A 27,280-nucleotide genomic window follows, 5' to 3' on the forward strand; every position below is an offset into this window, starting at 1 on the left:
GTATTGTTTACTATAGTGACAAAATTTTTAAAAGTTAATAGAAACAAACAAAATTGCAATTTTCTTCTCAATTAGAGGTGTTTTGTTTTAAAAACACCATTTGCATAAGTTTTCAATTTATCTAGTTCATAGTTAAGCAGAACAATTAGATATCAAGTCGACGACATGGGTATCTTTCAAGTTGGATGACAAAAATGCATAACCTTCGATTTTTTTGAAAAAAATACCACAGACGGAAACCATATCAATCTATTACTTCAGTAATTTTCGTGTCTGCCCTTCCATTATGTGACTGAAGAAAAAAATCCAAAAATGGGTAACAATTGTATCGAAAAGAGAAAATCGAGTGCACCATTTTATGTTAGGGTGTGTTTGAGTTGAGTATTTTGTCTTGATATCGTACAAAGCAAGAATATTTCATACATCGTCTCGCTTCAAATTCTATCATTTTCATACATTAAAGCTACAGGTTGACGTTATAACACAAAAAAATCACAGCTACTAAAAGATGAAATATATAGGTCAAGTGAAATACCTATCTAATGAGTCACAAAAACAGAGAAGGTGTGTTCGAATAGCTATTTTTTTTACTGAAAGTACTTGACGACAGTCTTTCAAGTTGGATGATGAAAATGCATATCTTCGAAAAACTCCAATTTTTTGTGTGTGATAACTAGAGTTTATAGTCTTCATACACTAAAAAAAATCTAGTCTGCCCTTCTACGAAATATTTATTTAGAAATTTTTTAAATGTTTATGAATTTTCGAAAATTCCACCTGACAACCGATTAGACAATAGTTTTAAGTTGAATCAATGCAGACAAGATTATTAACTGATGCTCATTAGCTAGTTGATACATTTGTCTTTAAAAATACAACTGACATATTAAGATCGTAATGGTGCAATATGGATAAATTTATCGGTTTCCAAGAGCAAAATTGGTAGCGCGTCATCCCTACAATGGCTTCCGTTTCTACGATTGTGAAAATGAACTGGCGTAATGGGGAGATAATTTTGACGAAGTAGGATCCTGACTATTTTGTTCTATTTCAACCAGGTTTCTGACTGTGAGGTCGTGTTTTCGACACAAACCACTAAATACATATTGAGATGCTTTGACTACATTAGGTTTATTTTCTTATGATCTCGTGTAAAATCGACCCGTACTACCGTATTACTGTAATGATCGGATGCCTTACCCGTTCATGCAAACTTTGGCAAAATATTTTGGTTGCAAGTGAGAAATATATATATAGACAAAAAGTAGGGCACATTCACCTACTTCGTAAGAAAGTAAGTTAGGGATGTTTTTGAACTTCGATTATCAAAGGAAATGTTTATAAAAACTAAAATGTAACAATTATTTAACTTTAACTGTTAAAAGCATATGATGTTTGTCTTTAAATCCAGCACCCCGTTTGGAACCTTCATTTTAAGATATATATTAATTAATATATAAAGAACATAGAAACAACAGGAACACCGAGGTGGGACAGAAAGAAACGCCAACAAACATAGAAAAACACAAGTGATAACAACTGCCATATTCTTGTCTCGGTACGGAGTATTTAAAAAAGAATATGGTTGGTTGCGCCCGTTCTATGTCAATGTAAAATATTATCATTATAAAAAAGAAGATGTGGTATTATTGCCAATTAGACAACTATCCACAAAAGACCAAAATGACACAAACATTAACAACTATAGGTAACCGTACGGCCTTCAACAATGAGCAAAGCCCATACCGCATAGTCAGATATAAAAGGCCCCGATAAGACAACGTAAAACAATGCAAACGAAAAAACTAACGGCCTTATTTATGTAAAAAAAATGAACGAAAAACAAATATGTAACACATAAACAAACGACAACCACCTGAATTACAGGCACTAACACACTATGTGACAGGGGTACAGCTTACACACACACACACACACACACACACATTCTTAACAGAGAAACGCACAGGCAAATAATATAATGGTCGACACAACATGCAAAGCGCTGAACAATTACGAATATATTTCATCAACGGCAAACACCACAGGATATTAAAGACAGTGACGCGATTACGTAAATAAACATGCCATCTCAAACTTTTACAATAATTTTCACAACATAATATTCGTCCAAACAATTTTCATGACAAAGATAGTATGTAAAGACATCTTTATAATTATTGGACTACAAACGATAATATATAATAGATTTTCAATGAAACCATAATGTTGAGTGTACAAAACACCGCGATACCCCTCACCTCAATGTACCTCAATCCAAATATCCTTTCAGTATAACATTCATATTTGGGAATATGACAAAAAATGGTATTCAAAGTCATTTTATAATTATTTTGACAACAAACTATACGACATAACACAACAGTGATATGATAATTCAGTTGTAGCAGGTTGTTTGAAGCTTGTACAAATGTAACATATCTATCTTCGTTCATCTTTTTGAGGTTTGCAATTGATGTAAAACTCCGAATATTCGGTATGTTGCCAATGAGAGAACTATCCACAGACGTTTAACTGACCGAGCAATTATGCAACAATACAGCCTTCCAAAATGAGGAAAACCCTTGCCGACTTGAAATGTATGCAATAACTTAATTTAAAAAAAAACTTAGCTTGATTGACAACTAAACAACAGCTTAGGACCAAAACCCCAAACCCAAACCAAACCCAACAAATGAAGGATATCAACTATGTTGCTGTTGTAGTATAGGAAAAAATAAAATGTAGCCTTTTTATTTAGAAAAAATTGGATGAGGATTCATTATGTTCGGATTTTTTTTTCTAAAAGATGAATCAATTATTTTCAATAAATAATACAGATTGAAGTCCATCTTCGAACAGCACATCTGTATTATGTATATTCCAAATTTTGGACATCACTGTTTATACTATTGTACTTGAACGACTGTAGTGGTAGAAGATCAAATTTAAAGACAATCAGAAAACTACAATCATAATGCCAAAAAAAAATAACTGTCGCACTGGTGATTCCAATCGAAGTCTTTCTCTTTTAAAAGTCGTATTTAAAACTGGATATACCATGTTCAGGGCTATAATATTTTTCATTTGTATATCATTTCGATACAGCAAAGCTTAAAGCAATAGTTAACTATGAATATTGTTTCTGTATGAACTAAGTTAATCGCAAAAAACACTGCATAAAATCCATAAATGATCACTAATAATTCGCCTCGGAATGTAAACAACCCCTAACATATAGTAGTATATGGAATCGTCAAATATGATTTTTATAAATGCAAAGGATGAAGAATTCACAAAATTTACACAGATTCGTTGACTTTGCCAGTTGTATGGAGTGAAATGAAATTAGATATATATACACAAAGGTTTATTCAAAAGATGTAGTGTAAATTAGTTGTATTTGCTGGTTGACTTATGATACGATACGGTGTATATCTTCTTCATATCTTCTTCATATCTTAATAGACTATATTATGATTGGCAGTCATATTACATCTTCTTTCTTCTATAGACTTAATGTGTACATAACTGACGTCAAATGATGTACCGTAGAAGAAGAAACTAATAATATCACGTTAAATGCCATCCCACAATATCCAAAATCAATTTATATCACATTACAATAATTCAATTATATTATATTACGATGTCAGTGGAAGAAGTTCCCAAGACAATGTCATGTGTTAAACGGGATAGACCAAAAAGAATTTTAGGTCTATGTTGTCATTCACATTCCGATCAATTTACACAGTGAAATAAAAGATATATGCTAACTATATTTATATTGGTTTTGAATAAGGTTTCTTTATGAGAAAACATGATTCATTTCTCTCAGACAACGCTAAATAATGCATTGACTCGACTCGACCATAATGATATGTAAAATCGACCAAACATATTTCCTAATTTTGATAAAGATGAAATACGTAGAATCAGAATTGTGAACACACAAATAAGATAAAGCCCTGTGTAAAGTAAAAAAAAATCTGGTTAAAATCTTTTAATTTATTGGCCTGCATAAGAAACTTGAAGTTGATAGTATTAACGACTGCGTATGTTAAAGATATACGTGCATAGTAGTTTAATGCTGTTTGATGGTAAAGATATTTTCAAGATCAGACTTTTCTAACAAGACGCACAGATTGGGATAGAGAACTCGAAGGTAATGACCTCCTCTGCAATTTAAATTAATCTTATTTGACTACTACTTAAGATATGAGAGAACCAAAAAATGTCAACAAACCAGTCCTTGATCACAAGAAGGACAATTAACCAGTCATCGATCATTTGTATGTTTTAATTCAGCCAAAAATTTATCTGGAATCTCTGAATGATCCCCTTTGGTCAATATTTGCAGGCAATATTATGTATACATTCATCTTTAATTTTGTATAAACATGTCAAATGTTATAAAAATTTATTAATATTTTTTTAGAAACTGTTTCAAACAATAACAGTTACAATACCAGAAAGTGGACGTCAAATATTTGTATCCATTAAAGAAATCATTCATGGATTTAGAAATATTGTACAGGATCCAAAGAATGCACTTGCAGAAATTGGAAAAGGAGCTGTTCAGTATGTTATTATATTTTTAAAGAGATTGTCAATGCAATTATTACTTGATATATCGGTGGTTTGGATGCCCGGTAACAAGCTAAACTTTTAGGATAAATATTCAATAAAACAGAACAAATTTTTATGTTCTTGAGAATGATCTCAAATAAACAACTGACAAGGCGATAACGAAAGTTTTATTTAAAGGACTTTACCGATTTTGATTCTAATACATTCTTTTATGATTATGTTTTAACTTTTGATGTCATGCTTGAATTATAGCTTAGAAAACAAAATCTTCCTATAGGAATAAATCATATTTATTATTTATAGACTGTTTTCATATTATCGAGTTGGACTCCTAAGTTTGTATTTTTTGACAGGTAACCTACTGTATGGTAGAAAATTCTTGCATAAAATCAGATAAGAGCAACGTAAAAAGTTAAATCAATATTGCAATCGGTAAACTTTGTATAGGAAATTAACTACCTATATTGTTTTTACACGACAACATTATCGGAAAACAGTAATTTTTCCCTCATATCAAACCAATCATATTTTTGATTTTGTTTTATTTTGTTTGCTCTTAATTGACAAAGTACCGGGACATCCTACAAAGAAAAAGGTCTAAAGTCGGTTTTATAAAAAAAAAAAAAATGTAATGGTAGCCTTATCAATAGCAAAGTCACAATAAGCAACACTATATAAAAATGCAAACACATAGTTTACACATTGGTACTTAGTTTCTTTCGACATATGTTACAGGATATTTATGTCTGTAATGTCATTAGTAGAAGCTAAAAATACCATCCAGGAAGCCTGTAACTTTGTCAAAGGTAATTTTAATAAGCATAGTTGTAACCTCTGGCAATGCACAATGAAATAAAATGACAAGTCAAAACAAAATTTGTGTTAACACTAGTGTGGTCAAATCGTACAGTTTTGCCTATCCGGTTTTTCGTATAATCGTTCGATCGATTAACCGATTAACCGGTAGTTTAAGTTTATGTTTGAAAACCTTATTTATAGTACCCTATAAATGTTCATTTTTATAATAGGATGAATTGAAGTTTGTCCTTTAAATTTTAAGACTTGTCTGTTAGTATTCCTGACGAGGTTTGACTTTAAATAATTCAATAACCGTATCTTTTATGGCGTTTGTAATAACTTCAGATTGAAAATTAAAAAAACAACGTATTGATTACATCGAATTGAATATATCTAAAATCGATTATTCATTCTGTCATTTTCTCTAGGTGTCTCAGAAAATAATGTGAAGTGTTTCAATTTGAAATGACGAAGCCAGTTACTCGTACCATCAAGTATACATACACGTTGATTTGCATTTCACCATTTTTAAGTAATCATTTCGTTTAAAGTATGACAAAGCCTTGCATGGAGGATGCACATACGGATGTAGGTCAAAATATTGAATAAAATAATGAAATAGAATCGTAAAATGCAATCAGATTACTGATTTAAAGTTATTGTTTAAAAACATGTATACTAATTATGTTTACTTAAAAGATCTTGCCCACAAGTTGTCTAAGTTTTAATTAAGTCGGGTTAACCGTTAGCGTTTTTGGTATTCGGTATTCGGTCCTATCGACGGTTATCCGGTCAACCGGGTAACCGCTGACAACACATTTGCATGTTTTTTTTCAACTGTCTTTACTGAAAATTGTTTTATCATTTGACAGATGCCTGTTGATCTAAAACATCATTCATATCTACTTATTTATGGCAAACACAGTTTGGGTTACATTTTTTCAGTAATTTGAGAAGACAATTTTTTTTTTGCAACTAGGTTTGAAAATAGTCCCTCAATGGCGATACTCTTTACGATGAGGGAATCACATGCTTGTATATAACAAGAAATTTGGATTTTAAATGTCTAATTTTATCCCTTTTAACAAACGATCGAGGTTAATGTAACTATAGACGAGTTATGAGGATTATTGAGAATTTGGTACATGCCAGGTACACAGAAGAATATGCAAATACAGATCTAGATTTGAAATATGTGAAAGGCTTAAACGTTCCTCTATCATTTATCTGAGATAACTTTTCAATGTTAAGACAACCCACTGTTTTACTGACTTTTGATATGTGTGTTGTTTGTAAAAAGTCCTCTGCAATCTTTAAGATAAAACAGAAAAGTCGAATGCGTCATGAAAGGTGAACTTGAATATGGTCGTTTTTTGTATTTTTGTACATTTAAAAACTTGTTTAAGGGAAACAATTGGTAGCTGCATGCGGAAATCCTCTAAAGGTATTATAAAGCAATTGCAAGTCTAGTAATACTAGCATTATGTGATCAATATTTTGAAAATAATGACAATAAAATACTTAAAGTATGTATACGGAGTCTTCCGAAAAAGATTATTTGCTATCGTAATTCGGATTGATGTTGGAATACGAGGATGTTAGGTGTCACTTTTATACAAAGTCAAACACAAGACTACATAAGGGATTTGTTTTTTTTTTTAAATTCTCATATGTTTAACATCAGAACAACAAAAAATGCATTAAACATATCCCTAACTATGCAGATATATTTTTCATTAATTAAAACCTATACATTTCCATAGAAACAAAAACATTGATGATAGTATATCAGCCAAGGTTGGTTAAATTTGTCCAAATAATTTATACATTTTATTTGAAAAGCTTCCCACTTGAATCTTCCTTAGCGTATCTTTATTACAATTCTCTATTTAATCTTCTGAATCATTGTTTAGGAGATCCTCCAGAATGGTTTGATTTAAGGAACTATTTTGAAGAGATAAAAGGACTACATGAATTAGTGAAAAAAGTTTTGAAAAATGAAGCTTCAGAATGGGTAAAAGAAACATTTATTGAAAGTGAAGACTCAGTTTACCAACTGACTAAAGGAAAATACACCACGGTTTGTGCAAACTTATATCAGCTTTAGTATCTCATCTTCACTATTTTTGTTAGCACAATTTTAAAAATTATTAAAAAAAAAATTGCTGAAGGTCAATGCAATTTTCATTAGAAAGTGCTCAATGTGATATAATTTTCAATAACTTTTGAATGAATTTCTATTTGAAGGAATGTATTCATTTTCAAAATACATGATAGATAAAAAAATGAAGTCTGAAAGAAAAGAAATTGGAAATTTGTTCAATATTAGTGTCCATGTTTCTTTTTAAGGTATTTTCCAGTAACTGAAGATATGATTTCATTTAATTTGTTAATTATTTTTTTGTAGGCCATGGCAAAGTTTTCTTTTATAAACATGTAATTATTCCATGTTTTTTTTTATAAGAGTGAAATATATTTGTTGATAAACTTAATAAAAACTTTAAACTGGTAAAAATCGTGAAAATATTCTAATAACATTCTAGTAATGTTACAATTTTAGCAATCGATGAGAAAGAACGTGGTTTCACAAATAACATCGACTGTTGAAGAAGTATTGGTACCTTTCAGTATGTTGAATAACATTGCAAGACCATTCATTGCTGCTTATGAATCCTTGTTTGGTAAAGTGAAGGCAGTGAAAGATGCTTACTTTTCTTTGAAAAAAGGGTATGGTTAGATATGTAGAAAAAATTGGTGTTATTATCCCAATATGCACACACATGATTCCATCAATATGTGTAGAACAATTCGAATGACTATCAGTTTAGAAAAATGGGTTTAGCTATCAGTATATAAAGACAAATTGGGTTTCCTTTTTAGTATATGTATCAAATGACTAAGTTATTTGTATACATACAAAAATACTTTGCCTATTGGTTTATATAGAAGATTGAAAGTAGCTTTCGGTATATATAGAGATAAGGCTGTGTTAAATAGTATATGTCTGTACATGAGTGCAGTTATCAATATATATGTATGTACATTGACTTGGCTATTGATACACATATATGAAGTCAACTGGGTGTTGTATTTGTAACAAATATATTAAATGTGTTTATTTAATCAGTACTAATAATTTTAGATCCATCAACAGACATGGCAGCCATGGCTAAAAATAAATCATAGGTGTCAAATGCAGTTTTTGGCTTCTATCTCAAAAGCTAATACTTTTAGAGCAAATCTGATATGGGGTAGCATGTTCAATAGGTTTGATCTATCAGCGCACATATTTTACGAATTGAACAACCCCTTGTTGGGATGCTGCCACTAAATTGGTAATTTTAAGGAAATTCTGCAGTTTTTTGTTATTACATTTTGTATCTTGAATATTATAATAGAAAGATATATACTGTATTGAACAATAATGTCAACAAAATAAGATCTACAAAAGTGTTTACATGACCAAAACTGCCATTCGACCCCTTAGGGAGTTATTTCCCTTTCACACATTTTTTTCTTCATGTCTGCTTACATTTAAAGATTTCTCCTCTGAAACTACTGTGCCTAATACTTCGCAACTAAATGAATGTTCCTTTAGGAATCTAGGTTATGAATTGTATCCGAATTTTTGATACATTAACAAGCATGGCTGCCATGGCAAAAAATAGAATATAGGGGTCAAATGCAGTTTTTGGCTTATATCTCAAAAACTACAGCATTTCGAGCATTTTGAAGCGGTGAACATGTTCACTAGGTAAAGATCTATTTGTCTTGAAATTTTCAGACGTTGTTGTAGTTGTTACCCCTTAATTGGTAATTTTAATGACATTTTGCAGTTTTTGGTTATTATCTTGAATATTATAATAGATTAAGATAAACTGTAAACAGCAAATTGTTCGGCTAAGAAAGATATACTAATAAGTCAACTTGACCAATATTGTAAGGAGTTATTGCCCTTTAAGGACACTTTTACACAATTTGTTTACGTTTTCTAACTTTAAAAAATCTTCTCAGATGAATCCAGTGTAAATATTGAATTTATATCCCTGTTCATCATAGTCACTATGGCTAAAATGGAATATGTGGGTAAAATGCATTTATTTAATTTGCTTTTGAAGTATTTATGACAGATACAAAGAACAATTAAATAGCATTTTTAACCAATTCATTAATATATATTGACAAACAAAAATAATCATTGATGAAAGATGGAAGCAAACAATAACACGTGAGCAATTCATGCTCTTGAGAACCTCTTGTTAAGTCCGCATTTGATTTATGAAATTTTCAAAGTGGCTTTATAGGGAAAAAAAGATTATATTTACATGTTTTTTAGGCTGTTTTCTGTTTGAATTTCAGTATTTCCATATCCCGACCGGACTCAGGTCCAGAAACATTTGTACCATTATCAAAATTAAATTTTTGAACTATATATATTTGGAGAAATATGTGCCATCTTAACACGTCTTCAAGCAATATTTCATATCAAATAAATTCAAATGGTTGCCATGGATACATAAAAAAATACTTCACTAAATCTAAGGAAGATATTGTTTACTTACATTTGCAAAAAATATGAAACCAACAGTACGCTTATTTCGTAAGACAGCAAGGAAAAGGGGATGGCAAAAATGCATGCGGGTGAATTTAATCTGTTATTTTAAACATCAGATAAATAATAAGTAAAGACAATTGAGGAACATATGCCATGTTTACCAAATAAACTAGTCCACAAAAGAAACTATTCAGGGTTATATTTTAATCAAAACTTTGATATGAGGCAAAAACAATTGGAATGCCTTTGCAAATATTCGAAAACTGAATTCGCATCTTAAAAAATAAGTGCCGACTTCTGTCATCATTTTCCGCGAAATATATTTGACCCCTGTGTTCCATAACTCGGTATTTTCTAACATTTTAATTTGGGCAGATTCTTTTTATCATATGCATTCACTTTGTAAATGAATCTTTTTCATTGAATAAAGTTTTTCCTATCTATTATTTCTTATGATAAATTTGAGTTCAAACTTGTGTATCATTTCTTTTGTTTACTAGTATTAGTAGCAAATGAATACCTTAATGTCTTAATTGAATCAAAAGTTTTATATCTGGGTAACTTTTAAGATTTTCAAGAACAATTATATTCTTACATTCCAAAAAGACAATCTCTGTAAAGTGTCGATTTGAAATATTCATGCAAGTGCGTCAGCATTCCAAGAAGTGAATAGTTTTTATCTTTCATTGGAAAAGGAACCAATTTGTGACAGCCAGTACAATCTGTATAAATGGACATCTATTATATAAAATTAACGAAAGTAACTCATACTAGTAATATTTTAAATAGCCTTGTTTTCAACAAAGCTTATAAGGGTAATTTTGAATGATGAAGATGACAATGGAGATTTAAATGAATATTTCTCATTAAAAAAAATGGGATGAATTTTATTATACAAAAAAATCTGAAATGGAAGAAGGGACTGTAAAGGTGTACCTACCTACATTCTTGGTGCACATTTCATCATATCCTCTTTACATTCTGATGGAGGTCTAAAATCAACAAAATCTGGAAATAGTGTTAGACTTGAGGTTCCTTCGATTTTTTTTAGGCGACTTTTAATCTAGTCCTAGGATTCCTATAGCGTTTAATTTCTCAAATCCCCTTCATCTTCACATCTGTAGGTTACAATCGTAGAAATATTGTAGCAATTTAATAATCATATATCGTCTAACATGGGATACCATTTTCATAGAAGGGGACTTATAAAAATATTCATAAAAATAATTGGCAAAGGGATAGGGATTTCAATGTTTACAAGATGCTCTTCAAAGTTTGGTTAATTATTCAGCTTATCACAACCATACTTTATGAACAACTTAACAATATCCTTCATCTTAAATTAGTTCAATCGAAAATACCTCCTTATTTCAAAGAATAGTCTGTACCAATCATTTCTTATACCTATACTAAACCTATTGCAAATAAAATTTTCAATTACAAATAGGTTTTGTAGTATCTCAATATTGACGACTTCAAGTCTAAACCTCCTGATTGCACTTGTCCTAGTTCCCAATTCATATATAATCCGGCTGGCCACGTTATTACCAGTGATCTCAACATTGTTAATAACATTTCATTACGAAATGTGTTATCAAAAGGTCTGAAATATCGTGAGCCTAAATCCATCAATTGGAAATACAACTTTAAAATATTGATGCCAGGCAATGGGCTAAGCGCGAGAAGGAAGACGTAGACACTCTTTCAGAATGGATTAAGGCAGTGAGGTCGTTGATACAAATCAGAATTAAGAAACTGAAAGGGTCTATCAATGCCCATGCTACGTCAATCTTTAAAGACCCAAATGATGCAAAACACTTATCCTACCTCCATGACAAATATGTTGTTGTCCCCGCAGATAAAGCCCCCAAACAACATCGTTTTTGTGTGTAAAACTCATTACATTAACTGCTTGATAAACGAATTAGGTACTGACAATTCACTTGGAAACTCAGCATATACCCTCACGACACTTACCAAAGAGGAAATACTGGATAATCATAGGTCTGTTCTATGTTCCTTTGGAATTTCAACCAAAGATGAAGAACTGGATAACTCCATCACTGTATTGGATACCTAAACTACATAACTTATAAACAACGGTATATTGCTGGGTCTTCCAAGTGCTCCACGAAACCTCTTTCTAAATTACTACCATCCTTTTTATCAGCAATCAAAGACGGGCTTCAAAGTTATTGTGAAACTGTCTATTCTAGAGGTGGCGTGAATCAGATGTGGATACTTAAAAATTCCAACGATTTTTTTAGATTATATACAATCTAACTCTCTCTCATCTTGTTATAGTATTAAAACAATTGACTTTTCTACTCTTTACACAAGTATTCCACATTTAAACTAATAGACAAATTGAAAGAGTTGGTTATGCTTTGCTTCATAAAAACGAATGGCCAACGTAGATACAAGTATCTTGTCTTAGGGAGGGATAAATCCTACTTTGTAAAGGATCACTCTGATTCAAATAAAAAATTCTCTGAAAATGTCATTATCAAGATGCTTGATTTCTTGATTGAAAACATATTTGTTACGTTCGGAGGACGTGTTTTTCAACAGACTGTCGGCATTCCAATGGAATAAAATTGTGCCCCTCTACTTGCCGACTTGTTTCTCTATTATTATCAGGCTGACTTCATGCAGGAACTTCTTAGGAAGAAAAATAAGAACTTAGCGATGTCCTTTAATTCTACTTTCCGCTATATAGATGATGTTGTTTCACTAAATAATTCAAAATTTGGTGACTATGTGGAACGTATCTATCCCATCGAACTAGAAATAAAAGAGAGACGAAAGATACCAAAAGGGACAATCAAACTCATAAATCGAAAATAAACTGACAAAGCCATGGCTGAAAAGTGAAAAAGACAAACAGACAAACAATATGACACAACATAGAAAACTAAAGAATAAACAACACGAACCCCACCAAAAACTAGGGGTGATCTCAGGTGCTCCAGAAGGATTAAGGATACTACATATACAGTTAAGTTGGACTCATATCTTGACTTACATCTAGAAATTGACAATGAAGGTCGGTTGAAAACAAAACTTTACGACAAAAGAGATGATTTCAGTTTTTCAATTGTGATCTTTCCGTTTCTAAGTAGCAACATTCCAACAGCACCTGCATACGGGGTGATTATCTCCCAATTGATACGATATTCCCGTGCTTGCATTTTCTATCATGATTTTCTTGATAGAGGGTTGCTACTCACAAGGAAGCTATCAAACCAAGAGTTCCAAATGGTGAAGTTGAAATCATCCCTTCGTAAATTTTACGGACGCCATCACGAGTTGGTTGACCGTTATGGAATAACCGTTTCACAAATTATATCGGATATGTTCCTTACGTAGTAACTACAATCCCCTTCCCTTTCATGGATGTGACCTACCGAATTAGACTATTTACCGGATTTGTTATCACATAAGCAACACGACGGTACCACATGTGGAGCAGGATCTGCTTACCCTTCCGGAGCACCTGAGATCACCCCTAGTTTTTGGTGGGGTTCGTGTTGCTTATCTTTAGTTTTCTATGTTGTGTCATGTGTACTATTGTTTGTCTGTCTTTTCAATGTTTAGCCATGGATTTGTCAGCTTATTTTCGATTTATGAGTTTGACTGTCCCTTTGATATATTTCGTCCCTCTAGATCTTTTTTGAAGATTGTTTCAGTATTTTATAAGTAAAGTGGTCCAAGTAGTTACTACTGTAATCCCTTGTCAGTCAACACTGAGGTTGTGAGTTCGAATCCCGCTCTTGCGGTTACACTCGTCTCCATTATTAATTGACTATACTAGGATGTCAGTATTCCTATCGAAGGTAGGTGTTTTTTTTCGGGCATGCCGTCTCCTCCACCTATAAAAACTAGCCGCCACGAAACAGGCTGAATGCAGTGCGAAAAAGTGGCGTTCAAACACCAAAAATCAATCAATCAATATAAGTAAATTTCAATAACACAACCATATTGCGAGTTCAATCTAGAAAAGAGATGCTTCATGTGTAATCCTTTAAATTTATTAATTATTGGTGAATATTATAGCTTGTTACTTAGCTCATAATATTATGTCTGATATCTTTTTTTATTAAACTTGTAAATATTGGATAATAGATTCTTCATTGCATTTGTATAACCTACATGTTTATTTTCACTTGGTTATTTATTTACCCAGATGTTTATTTTTTAAGGTATCATATAGCACTGTCTGCCATAAATAAAATATTTGGAGCAAAAGCACACAAAAAGTTTCCAAGAAAGATAAGGTTAGCTGGTAATGGTTGTAATGGACTAGGCTTTTACCCCAGCAGTGGTGGTGGTGAATACTGGGCTAAAGGCATAGATGTTGAGATAAAAGCTGGAGAAGTGGTATGTATAGTTGATAGTCCTTCATGCCATTTACTTACCCGACAGTGATAGTGTTTGCTATTGTCACCTCAACATATTATTTTTTATAAATATGTATCTACAATGATAATTTCTTTTCTACTATTAACTTACACTTGTGTCTAATGTTCTTGTAGTTCAATCAGAATAGTCTTTGAGGTAAATGTTACTTTAGAAATATAAACTACCAAAACAAACAAATCCACAAGGAAAAATTCAGTCAGCTTTTGGCAAATCATGCTTTCATGATTTTGTTTTACAAATATAAATATAATCTTTAGTCTATGGATAGCTGTTATGATTGGTTTCATCGATGTGCTTTGCTAACCCAAACAATTAAATTGAGCAGAAAGATATTTTTTCTTGTAACACATCTGATGAGTTAAGCCTTTTTCAACTGATTTTTCATACTTCGTTCTTATGTTGTACTGTTATACCACTGTCCCAGGTTAGGAGAGGATTGGGATCCCGCTAACATGTTTAACCCCGCCACATTATTTATGTAGTTGCCTGCCCCAAGTCAGGAGCCTGTAATTCAGTGTTTGTCGTTTGTTTGTGTGTTACATATTTGTTTTTCGTTCTTCTTTTTTTTGATATAAATGAGGGCGTTAGTTTTCTCATTTGAATTGTTTTACATTGTCATATCGGGGCCTTTTATAGCTGACTATGCGGTATGGGCTTTGCTAAATGTTGAAGGCCGTACGGTGACCTATAGTTGTTAATAATGTCTGTGTCATTTTGGTCTCTTGTGGACAGTTGTCTCATTAGCAATCATACCACATCTTTTTTTTTATATTAGCTTTCGCAGTAACGACGGATGTTGATTCCTGGCTATACAATTATCATCAAAGATGGTGTCAATTAAAAAGGAAATGTGAATAAAGATTCAACCGTTTCTGTAAATTCGAAGTTCTGTGTTTTACTCACTTTTGTCAAACTGTCCTTAGTATAATTTTTGAATCTGTATTAAAAACACTCATCCATAGAACAATTATGTATCAGTTGAATTCTTTTAAAGGGTCGTCTGATCTCTTTATTACCGAACGTGACTTATTCCCGAATGTGACTGTTTTGCTGAGTGTGAATTCGTATTGCTTTAAGACGTGGCATGGTAATTTCCCGTCACAAATTTATTTGTTGGGTTTTGATGTTGTATTTTGTGTTGTCATCGGATTTTGTCAAATGTCTTAACGTTTGTAATTGTAAATCGTATTTTTTTTGTTGTATTCGTGTGTTGTGTTGTGTTGGGTATAACTAATCATCCAGTTCAATTGGTAGATTTTATTTTTCAACGAAATTTACCCGATCTATTTGGTTTGCAGTTTGTTATGAAGAAACAGCGACAAAGCTATGTAACACAATTTCAGTTTAATCATGTATATCTATTGTATAGTCATTTTATAAAATTTACTGTTTTAAAACTATGTATTATTCTTGATAATAATGATGTTTTTGTCCCAGGCGGATAACCCTGGACGTATTGGTTCAAAAATTTTGGAACTTTTGGTCCTTGGCGATCTTTAACTTGGTACATGACTTTCAAACTTTTTTCATCTGATAATAGTTTTGTGTGGACGTAACGCACGTCTGGCGTATAATATGTTTTAACCAGGTACCTTGTGATGGCTATTATTCGTTTGTTTCTCTGTCCTATATTTTCTCCTATTTATTTATTGTAGCCCTGTCGTGTAATGTTGTTATTTTTATGTTATAATTAACATTGCCATTAAAGCAGGAGGTTTGGCATGCCACAAAACCAGGTTCAACCCACCCTTTTTTCATAAAATGCCCTGTACCAAGTCAGAAAAATAGCCATTGTTACATTATAGTTCGATTGTTTTGTGTGTTACATTTTGGTGTTGTGTTTCTGTTGTGTCGTTGTTCTCTTATATTTGATACGTTTCCCACAGTTTTAGTTTGAAACCCGGATTTGTTTTTTCTCTATCGATTTATGAATTTAGAACAGCGGTATGCTACTGTTGCCTTTATTTTAAGACATGCATGGTTTTCATGTATATAAACAGTTTTGTTTAACACATAAACGTTCCTCTATTGAATCAACTAATGTGTTTCAACAAGACTATGTTTATGGTTTATTTTAAAAGATATCAAGGTTGGTGTCACATGCTTGAAAAATGAATAATGTGTCCGTGCCGTCACTTAAAACCAATGTTTCCAGCATTTGCTCATTGGATAATCTTTGCTCTCCAAATGTAGTTGATGATTGATTGTTGGTTGCTTAACGTCAAATAAGTGGCAAATATTTCATGCATATTCAGGACGAGAACAAGTTCACAATAAATACAATAGGTAGGTTGTTGTAATACAGGCCATCTAGGATGATGGTCTGGGAAATTTGGACTGCCACTGGAAAATGAGGGTATATTGGATAGGGGCAGAAATTTTGCCTTGCAACAGGCCACCTACGGACCCCTCAAAGAGTTGTTGCAAGGGTTCTTAACGTGCAAAGAGCGTGGCACTCTCTTTACACGAGGCATCGGATTTAACGTCCCCTTCTGACGGACGTGACTGCGAAATTGATACATCCCGCACAGCCAAACGGACGCCCCACTTCAGCAAGCGTTTTACTGCCGGTCGGGAGAAGACCAAGTGACCATATTTCTATACCCCAGTCACCCTTGGGGTGTGTAGTTGATGAGACATTCATGTCGTTTGCTTTGTTACATATTTGTTTTTAGTTCATTTTTTGTACATGAATTAGGCCGTTAGTTTTTTCGTTTTAATTGGTTAACATTTGATATTTCGGGGTCTTTTATAACTGTTTATGTGGTATGGGCTCTGATCATTGTTGAAAGCCGTACAGTGACCTATAGTTGGTAATTTCTATGTCATTTGGTCTCTTGTAAATAGTTTTCTAATCAGCAATCGCACAATATCTTCTCTTTTATATAATATGTGTAGTGTGTCATTGTGCAGGTCAGTGTCACCTTTACTCATTAAACTTATTTTATTATGATTCTGTGATATATGACGCTGCTTACTGAGGGCGATCTATTTTGATCCATTAACATTAATTTTGTACTTGACATCCAATGGCCAAGTTCCCTTCGAAGTGAAGCATTTAAAAGAGGCGAAAGGAACCAGAGGGAAGTCAAATTCATAGTTAAAAAAAATAAACTGACAACGACAAGGCTAAAAAAGAAAAAAAAAACAGACAAGTAATAGTACACAAGACATAACATAGAAAACTGAAGACTTAGCTACAAGAACGCCACCAAAAATTGATTTTCATTTGTGTTAAGTCAAACGAATAGATTGTACCTAGAAACTACTTTTCAGGTTGTTGCACCATTTCCAGGTTCAATAATGCTGTCCAACAAGAATTCTAATGAAATTATCATCAAAGCTGAAGGTGGATCCTTTAAAGGCATGGACATAATAATAACAAACGTTGAACCCCACAAGGATATTGTGACTACAGATGATCCATCATATATTGAGAAAAGGGTCAGTATGAATCTAAACAGTCAAAACTAATGCTGTAAAAATAAGGTGATTGGATGATTGGAATGATTTTCATTAAGATAAGTATAACACCGTATGATGTTCAACAAATTGCAAATAGCAAACGCCCATAATGTAAAGTAACCTATAAAAGAAAATAAAAGAAATGAAAAATTTTTAATATCTTACTGTTTGCTGGAAGACTGCAACGGACATCATCTTATAATCTTATAATTACAGATTATTGACTTGGAATAGGCACATGATAAATATGTGTGAAGAAAAAAATCACAACAATACTGAACTCTGTACAAAATTTAAAGTCCCTTATGAAATGGCAAAATCAAATGATAAAACATATCGAACGAATGGACAACAACTGTAAGATTCCTGACTTGGTACAGTCGATTTCGAATGTAGAAAATGGTAGATTGACCTGGTTTTATAGCGCCAAAACTCTCACTTGTTTGACAGTTGCATTAAATTCTTTTATATTTGCAACGATGTGTGAACAAAACAGACATAAATGGTAAAATTGTCAAAAAAGGGATACAATCAAATATCTAACTAACAAAAGTAATGGCTTTATAATAGAACAGAAACACAATAGCGGGATGTTCAAAATTACAGAGCCACGTCATATGTACAAAAACCATACGTACGAAACACACCAGCAAAAATGAAAGATAATACACACTACACATTGACGTGATGTAGAAGTACCGAGCCACGTCCAATGAATATCACCGATAACAGACCAAACAGTAAAAGTAATATTTAATAATAGAATAAAGACAAATAAAAGAACAATGTAAAACGTTATTAAGATGATAAACAACGTCAATACACAGAGTCTATACACCAAGACCATTATGTACTATTTGTGAAGTTGATACGGAATATTTATCAACTAGATTACCTTCCGATGAACTTTTATAGAAAAAGGACGAGAAGTTCTTTGACATACCCCTGGTTCGACAACTTTCTGCTCAGATACTAGTGACGTTTTACAAAGTCTGAGTAGGAGCTGCAAGCTCTTGAAGATCGAATAAGTTGGGAAATGTATATCCCATATGCAGTTGAAGTTGGTATATGGCTACTAATATAGAATATGGGGGACATTGATAATTTGAAAATAAAAATCGTCTCGTTTGTCATAGATTCTGGTATCGTGATGACTGTGTATGTCAAATTCGAGGTATAAGTCTAAAAATGAGGCGGAGGAAGCCGTGTCTGTTGTTTCTTAAATTTCTAGTTCTGCAGGATATACGAATGGAACTTGTTCAGAAAAGTTCGATTTGTTAATGGAAAGAACACCTTCAATTTTTGGTCTTCTTGTTTTTGACAAGTGTCTGAAGGAACTCAGATTCATATGAAAATAAGATGATGAAGTCGGCAAAGAGAGGTGCACAGTTCATTCCCATAGGAGTGCCGACAATTAGTAAAAATGTCTACCTCCGAATTCAACAAATATGTTGTCGATAAGAAACTCCAGCATACTGATCACTTGTTTCTCTGTGTCGCATTTTTTACCCTTTTGTTCTTTACCAAAAAATATGCCTTATGATATTCCAAAGTATTAAATTTATAGCGTATTCTACCATTTTTAAGGTATCTATTGTTTAGGACCGTCGTGTAATAACATAACATAACAATAGTAAAACTGTGAGATCATTTGAAAAGGCAGATTAGCTAACTTTCAAACAAAAACAAAAAACAAAAAAAACACAAAACCACTGAATACTGATATTACATAATTATCGTATTTTTGAAAGCTAACATCAAGCCTTTTTCAACAATTAAATATGCCATTTTTTCAGACACTTAAGTATCAACTCAAAAACATCATAATTAAGTTGCTGTCAAGACATCATGGAAAGTCCGATACAAAATATATGTATCAATGGGATGCAGGACAATGATTGTGGAAAGCTGTAAAGCAAAACGTATTTAGTAATTGCTAAAAATGTTTTACAACATAAGGCGATTAAACAGTCCTCAAAGATATTACTACACTGTTAAATTGATAAACTTAAAGAAAAAAGTTACTAAATGTATGAATAAGCTACCACTAATTGTATTTTGATATGCATACTCAAAAGACAACTTTATCGTATGCAATAGGATATCTCTCTTTTGTTATAGGTTTTTACAGATTCAGCCAAACTTGTAATTTCCAGCTTTGAATTTATGAGATATTCATTCAAGGTTTTAGACAACTTGTTTTAAGGAATATCTTGAACTAAGAACTTACCAGTTATACATATGTTATGTTATTACAGACTATATTTGGCAAATCAAGCAATTGTATAAAAATAAATCCTCAGATATCAATAATATGCTAAATAAATAATCAATCCCATGCAAATGTTAAATAAATCAGTTATGGGAAAAACAACAAATCCGAAAATAGATCTATACCTATACACTGTGTTATTTTACCGGGTTTTGGATTTTGTATTTTGAATATTTACGGATTCATTTCCATACGAATCAAACAATCAATTGAATTAAAATAATACAAAAGCGGTGACAAGCACTGATTGAATTATAAATGACCCCATACAATTCCATTGACACAATAAAAGTAAAATCACAAACTTACTGAACCCCGTAGAAAATTCAAAACAGAAAGTCTCTAGTTTAATGGCAAAATCAAAAGCTGAAGCACGTCAAACGAACAGACAACAAAGGAAGCTATTAAACCAAGAGTTCCAAATGGTGGAAATCATCCCTTCGTAAATTTTACGGACGCCATCACGAGTTGGTTGACCGTTATGGAATAACCGTTTCACAAATGATATCGAATATGTTCCTTAGTTCGTAACTTCAATCCCCTTACCTTCATGATTATGACCTACTGAATTAGACTATTTATCGGATTTCTTATAACATAAGCAACACGACGGGTGCCACATGTGGAGCAGGATCTGCTTACCCTTCGGGAGCACCTTAGATCACTCCTTGTTTTAGTGGGGTTCGTGTTGCTTATTCCTTAGGTTCATATGTTGTGTCATGTGTTCTATTGTTTGTATGTTTGCCTCCTTTATTTTTAGCCAGGCGTTGTCAGTTTATTTTTTTATCTATAAGTTTGACTGTCCCTCTGGTATCTTTCGTCCCTCTTTTGTCATATTCCAGATTTGATACAGATATTTTCCTAAGTAGAAAATGGTGGATGAAACCTGGTTTTATAGATAGCTAAACCTCTTTTTTATGACAATCGCATAAAACTCCATTATATTGACAACGATGTGTGAACAAAACAAGCAGACATAAAAAGTAAAATTGTCAAAAATAGGGATACAGCAGTCAACATTGTGATACTATCATAATCACTATATAAACAAACATTGGCAAAATAACACAATGACGGGATGTATAAGTACAGAGTACATTTTTTCACAATATAACGAAGTGTGCCTTTTGTACATTCGCAGTGCTCTATGTTAATTTTGGTTCAATGCTAGCATTCAAAATGTTTTTTTATGATTCATCAGTGTTGTGCATATTTCTTTGGACTGAAGAGAGACCGGAAAACTGGTACTTTGAATAAAGCAGGAATAAAAAAACATATTTCCTTGACAATTCTTTTTGTCGTTATCACTTATCTATAACATGTTTAATAAAAAGAAACGAAGAAGAACATGTATGATGAGCAAGTTAGTCGTAAAACTGAAACATCAATTAGATGTTAATTGGAGTAAATATTATATCACTTCAAAGTTGATTTTACTGACTTCTTTATTTTTTATTTGTAAAATTAAAACAAACAAAGCTCATTTCACAATGGTTCATTTTTGAGTATAGACTGTTTTTAATTTAGGTTGCTGATGGTTCACCAATTGGAACGGCAATTAAGTCTAAATGTACAAACCATATACACTTTGCAATGATGAAAGACGAGGGTTTTGTTGATCCAACAAAATTCCTTGAAAAAAGATTTTTCCAGTTAAGAAAATGGCGAGAGTACTGTGATGATATCTCATTAGTATGGAAGGTATGTATTTCACAATCGGTCTTTTGATTTAAGATCACCGGGGCCTGAAGGGCCCCATGTGAGCTTAGGCACTCACTTGGCGTCCGTCGTCGTCCGTCGTCTTTCGTCGTTTACTGTCGTAGTCTCGTCTGTCGTCGTAAACTATTTCAAAAATCTTTTTGTAATTACTGGACCAAATACTTTCAACCTTTAATGTTCAAAATGCAGATTTTGGTTTATATCTCAAAAACTTTTAGAGCAGATCTGACAGGACAAAAATGTTAAAATGTCAAGATCTATCAGCCCTGAAATTTTCAGACAAATCGAACAATACTTAGTAAGATCTACAAAAAAGTTTATGTGACAAAAATTGTCAATGAAGTTATTGCCCTTCAAGTACAAATTTACACAACTTGTTAATGTTTTTTTTAACTTTGAAAATCTTCTCAAATGAATCTTGTGTACATTTTTCATTTATTTCATTGTAAGTCGTGAAACATAGACACTATGAAAACATAGGACATATGGGTAAAATGCATTTAATTGCTTTTGAAGAAAACATTTAAATGGCATTTTAAGTCACTCATTAATATATATTGAAAAGCAAAAATAATCATTGATGAAAGACTTAAGCAAAGAAAATAACAGGTTAGCAATTCAGGCACTCAAAAGTTTTTAAATATAAGAAGATCATTTGCATGATGGATACCCATATTCATATTGAGATTTTAATTAAAAAAATTGATGAAAATAAAATATTAACATTATGAAGATTGGTTGTCAAACAAAATCAAATTCTTTTCTTGCTTTTTCTTTATTTAGATAGACTTGGATGCTAAAATCAGTCTTAAATGCAGGATTTTTTAAATCAGTTCTGTCAGTAACTGCGTGTACTCTCAATCAGTACTTAGTGTGTTTTTGTCAGGTCCACTTAGATGTATTTCTATTTGTATTCATCTGATGAGTTTAGCCTTTTTCAACTGTGTTTGTTGTTCGTTCTTATGCCGTACTGTTACATCACATGCAATGTTTCATGTTAGGGAAGGGTTGGGATTATATTATATATACATATGTGCCTGTCGTTTGTTGATGTGTTACATATTTGTTTTTCGTTTTTTTTTCGTACATTAATAAGGCTGTTAATTTTTTTCGTTTGAAATGTTTTGCATTTGTCATTTTGGGGCCTTTAAAAGCTGACTATGCGGTATGGGCTTTGCTCATTGTTAAAGGTCGTATGGTGACTACAGTCGTTTATTTCTGTGTCATTTTGTCTCATGTTCAAAGTTGTCTCGCTTTGATAGCGGTGTGATAGCGCATAATAAAAACAAACTATTGAAGTTTGTTTAAATTTTAATTACTACTCAGATTAATACACGCCAAAAAAAACAGCTTACATAAAATAAAAAGACACCAAAGAACTTGTAGTAACTAGTTACCGTAAAAGTCAGAAATAATAAGAGTGATAAACCTTTTGCTTTTTAGTTGAAAGGTATTAAATACTAAAAATATACTTGAATTTGTTGAAATGGATGTTTAAGGAAGCTAAACAAAATGCTTCACATGGGATTGCAACCTTCTTTCCATGAATATGTTGTTACATTTCATGAGAGGTAGACAAATCTTTAATCACTAGGTATATGGTCAAAGTAAGTGTTAGCTTTTTCATTAAATGTCGGGCGTGAGGAATATGTAATTTTGCTCCAAAAGGGTTTTTTTTTTTTTTTTTTTTTAGTTTGAAACAATACATTCAGGCTTTCTTGTTGGAAAAGATGGGCAAAAAATTGAAGATACAAGCCCAATATTACAGAACGACAACGTCCCTTTTGAAGACATGCCAGACGAGAGTGACTCCCCTGATTATGGAATAACAAAACGAGGTAAATTAAAAGATTTTGTATGAAAAAAAAACATGTTATATAACATTCATTTATTCACCCCAAAGACAACAAATACAGATTTTTTTAAAATTTAATTTCAAAAGTAAAAACTATGAAAATTTCAATGCTCATTAAAAAATATAATCAATTCAGTTAATTATGCTTCCTTTTTTAACAGATGGAATTTTTAGTAAGCTGAAAAGAACTGGCTACCAGACGCAGAATGCAGACAAGAAAGGTTAGAATATAAATGCTTTGAATTAAAAACGGGATCATAAGGGTGGTTTTGGCCTGGTCAACACATAAATTCACAAATATTCGTAGTAAAGTAAACATTAATTATGAGTCTTTGTCGGTTACAAGTTGGGATTAGTTATTCTTTTTGTTACAGAACTTTTGTCATGGAATTAAACTAGAAATGTGAATGAATTAAACATTTTTCTACGTATTCGATATTAGTTTTGATGGATCGTCATCAACATTGTCTTGACAATAACCATTATTGTATGAACTTGAATACAGAGGAGTGACATTTGGGATGTTTGGTGAATACTAACTGCAGGCAATGTAAAAAGATATAGGTTCGTTCTCATTAGAAATGGTTACTTATACTAGACTGAGGAATTATTAGGGAAAATATCTGCTTTAGAATTCTATAGAAACATGCCTTTCATATAATGGACCTTATTTTTTTCTTTTTGGACAGCAATCATATTTTGAAGGATCTCTGCTTATGGTTTTGTTCCACAAATAGAAATATCTTCTAATGGGTATATACCAATCTTCCAATTAACCTTTGTTACTGCGTTGCAAATTGAGTTTTCCCGTGTAAGATTTACATGCTACTGTCAGAACATTAATACACACATATAAGGTAATTCAGTCAACTTTCTCAGCGGATGGATGTGAGCCATTGAAAACAAATGACATCCTTGGTCTGGTGTATTTAGCCTTTTGCTTATAAAGACAACTTATTGTGGTTTATACCTCATTAAGATAGCCAAAAGATATCTAATGTCAACTTTGCAGTTTCAACCAAATGCACCTGTAAAACAAAAAACAAAATAAGAATGTTAGAACATCCAATACTAATTTCTGTAAATATTGTCCTAGAGCTCATAAACCAAAAAAAAGTAAATTAGAGATATATCCCATATCCACAAATATTCGTCACCTACACGTATGAAAGAAATATTCTTCTTTATTTTTTTTTATTTTTTCAAAAACAATTTTGTAAGCATAAAGAATACGTTTTATATAAAAAAAAGGTGTTGCAAGACATTGAATATGGTCATAGTTTAGTCTTCATCTGTTTTCCATTTCATTTGAATGTGAAACAGCATAATTTTTCATAATTTGGTGGAATTTTAAGGTTTATTTCTTAACGAAAAATAAAACTTGTGTTCTTCGAAAATAAAAACGATTTATAGATATACAACAAAATAACCGGAAACCTTTTTAGAATCTTTTTTGTTATCATAAAATTTAGATTAATATTTATATTTTTATATTTTGCCAAATCTACCAGAAATATAGTATACCATGCTTAGTTTGTTTCAAACCTTCATAATATTAAACAAGACTGAACAGAAGAGTTTTCGTAATCAATAGATAAAATTTTTATTCAAATTTAGATTTAATACCATTTGGTGTATTTAATGGATAAATGGACTCAATAATCTTGCATCCAACATTACATGTTTCAAATGACAGCACGACTTACAGCCGAGAACAAAGGTCCAAGTAATCTTACAATTAATTTTTTTTCTCATCAGAACTATCATATTATTGAATGCCCCCAAATAATCCCTCATATCCAGAATATTTATGAATTCAATTCAACTTTTTTGTAGAATCACCTACTTTGATTATGCTATAAATGATCCTATGAAACAATCAGAAAAAAAATATAAAAGTCTTTATTGTTGAAAAATGGTAATATTTTAACTTTAATTTCCTTTGGGCTTTCATCATTAACAATGCCTAAACTACATTTTCCAAAATGACTGACAAAATTTAAGACTATAGAATTGATGGTTTTGTGTTGAATTCCAAAATATCAAACAATAGCTGAGAAGAGCCTGGACAACACTCAAAACCGGGAATGCCAATTTAAATATATATATATAAAATATGAAATGACTGAATAAATAGTGAACGATAAATCTTACGGGGCGATGGATCATATAATTACGATATGAAATATATACAATTGAGTGCAGATCAAGCATTACATGTAGACGGGCGGGAAAAGTTAACGCGGTGTTTCCTCGCGTGCACTTCATGTAAACGCCGCGTAAACTATGCGAAACTTCCAAATTTCAGTAGACATAAAATGTAAACAGGCGTTTACCTTCTCGTTTTCCTCAGCGTTAACGTAAACTCCGGCGCGTCTTCTTTTTTCGTCAAAAGTAAACGCATGTTTACTGTTTGAAGTAAACGCGAATTAACGCAGATTGTCATCATATCCTAAATACACTAACCTTAAATATTAAATGATAAGGTACATCGAAATTAAATGACCAACTGACCAACTGGTCATTTTCGATTGACATATTGTCGATTACAATCAATTATCAATGTTATTACGTCTCTTTAATTAATTATGAAGTCATCATAGTAAATTTCTTTTTCTTAACAGATAACGAGTTCAAACATGTCCTTCCTTTATTCAAATAATCTCAAACCGGCTGAATCTGGATGACTCGTAAAAAAATCTATTTGATCTAATTAACCAAAACTGACCATATTTGGACTTTATCAAGTAAATCTATATAGCTGCATAGTAAATCAGTTATATCTTAAGACAGGATGCATCAATTAAGAGTGCTAGGTTTTCCTCTTTTTATTCAAAATATTGAATCATAAACAAATGTCAGTAGTTTTCATATCCAAGACTGACTCGTTAAACAAAATTATTCGTCTGCATCAACAAAACCTGACACTATTTGTACTTTTTAATATAAAAAAAAAATGATAGTCGCATACACTACAAAAGTCTAAAAGTCTGAAAAGACCAGTTTTTGTCTTGATTTACATGAACTTTTACTCGACATTCTCCAAAAGTATGACTTGTGTCTTAATTTTTCTTGACAAATTCTCATTTATATCAAATTTGTATGAAAATTACTTGACATATTCTTGACATTCTGAATATGGTCTTCAAATTTCTTGACAAGTTCTTGACATTTAATATTCTTGAAATTTCTCAACATGTTCTCGACATTCTTATTTTTTCTCAATATGGCTTGACATATTCTGAACATTTTGAATTGTGTCTTAAATTTAGTTCTGAGTTTAAATCTAATGTTTAAAACAATTTAAATTTGTATGTTTTGATATAAAACAATTTAAAATTGAGTTTTTAAATAATTACAAATTTTGATTCCTAGATCGTATAAATTAAAAGATTAAAACCAATCATACTGTAGACATATTTTATTCTACATTCATAACATTAAATGTTTATATGGTAAAAAATTATTGTACCAAAATGTGGTTTATATATTAATAGCAAATTATGATGATATACAAATCATTCATTTAACAGAAGAAAAATTGTGTAATGTCATCTGTTGGAATATATATTAAGACGTATTACACATGGACAGGATGTTCCAC

The 27,280-nt window shown here is 31.8% G+C and overlaps 1 protein-coding gene across 1 annotated transcript in view; it reads left to right on the forward strand.

Moving 5' to 3' along the window:
• The window catches only part of LOC143084179 (uncharacterized), an 87,883-nt gene that overhangs the window by 51,267 nt on the left and 9,336 nt on the right, over positions 1-27,280 (forward strand). Inside the window, exons 14-15 of the mRNA XM_076260589.1 lie at positions 4,439-4,581; positions 14,146-14,323. Coding sequence (XP_076116704.1) covers positions 4,439-4,581; positions 14,146-14,323 — 321 coding nt within the window. The remainder of the gene's footprint in view (positions 1-4,438; positions 4,582-14,145; positions 14,324-27,280) is intronic.

Source organism: Mytilus galloprovincialis, chromosome 7, assembly GCF_965363235.1.
Source record: "Mytilus galloprovincialis chromosome 7, xbMytGall1.hap1.1, whole genome shotgun sequence".
Classification (NCBI taxonomy): domain Eukaryota; kingdom Metazoa; phylum Mollusca; class Bivalvia; order Mytilida; family Mytilidae; genus Mytilus; species Mytilus galloprovincialis.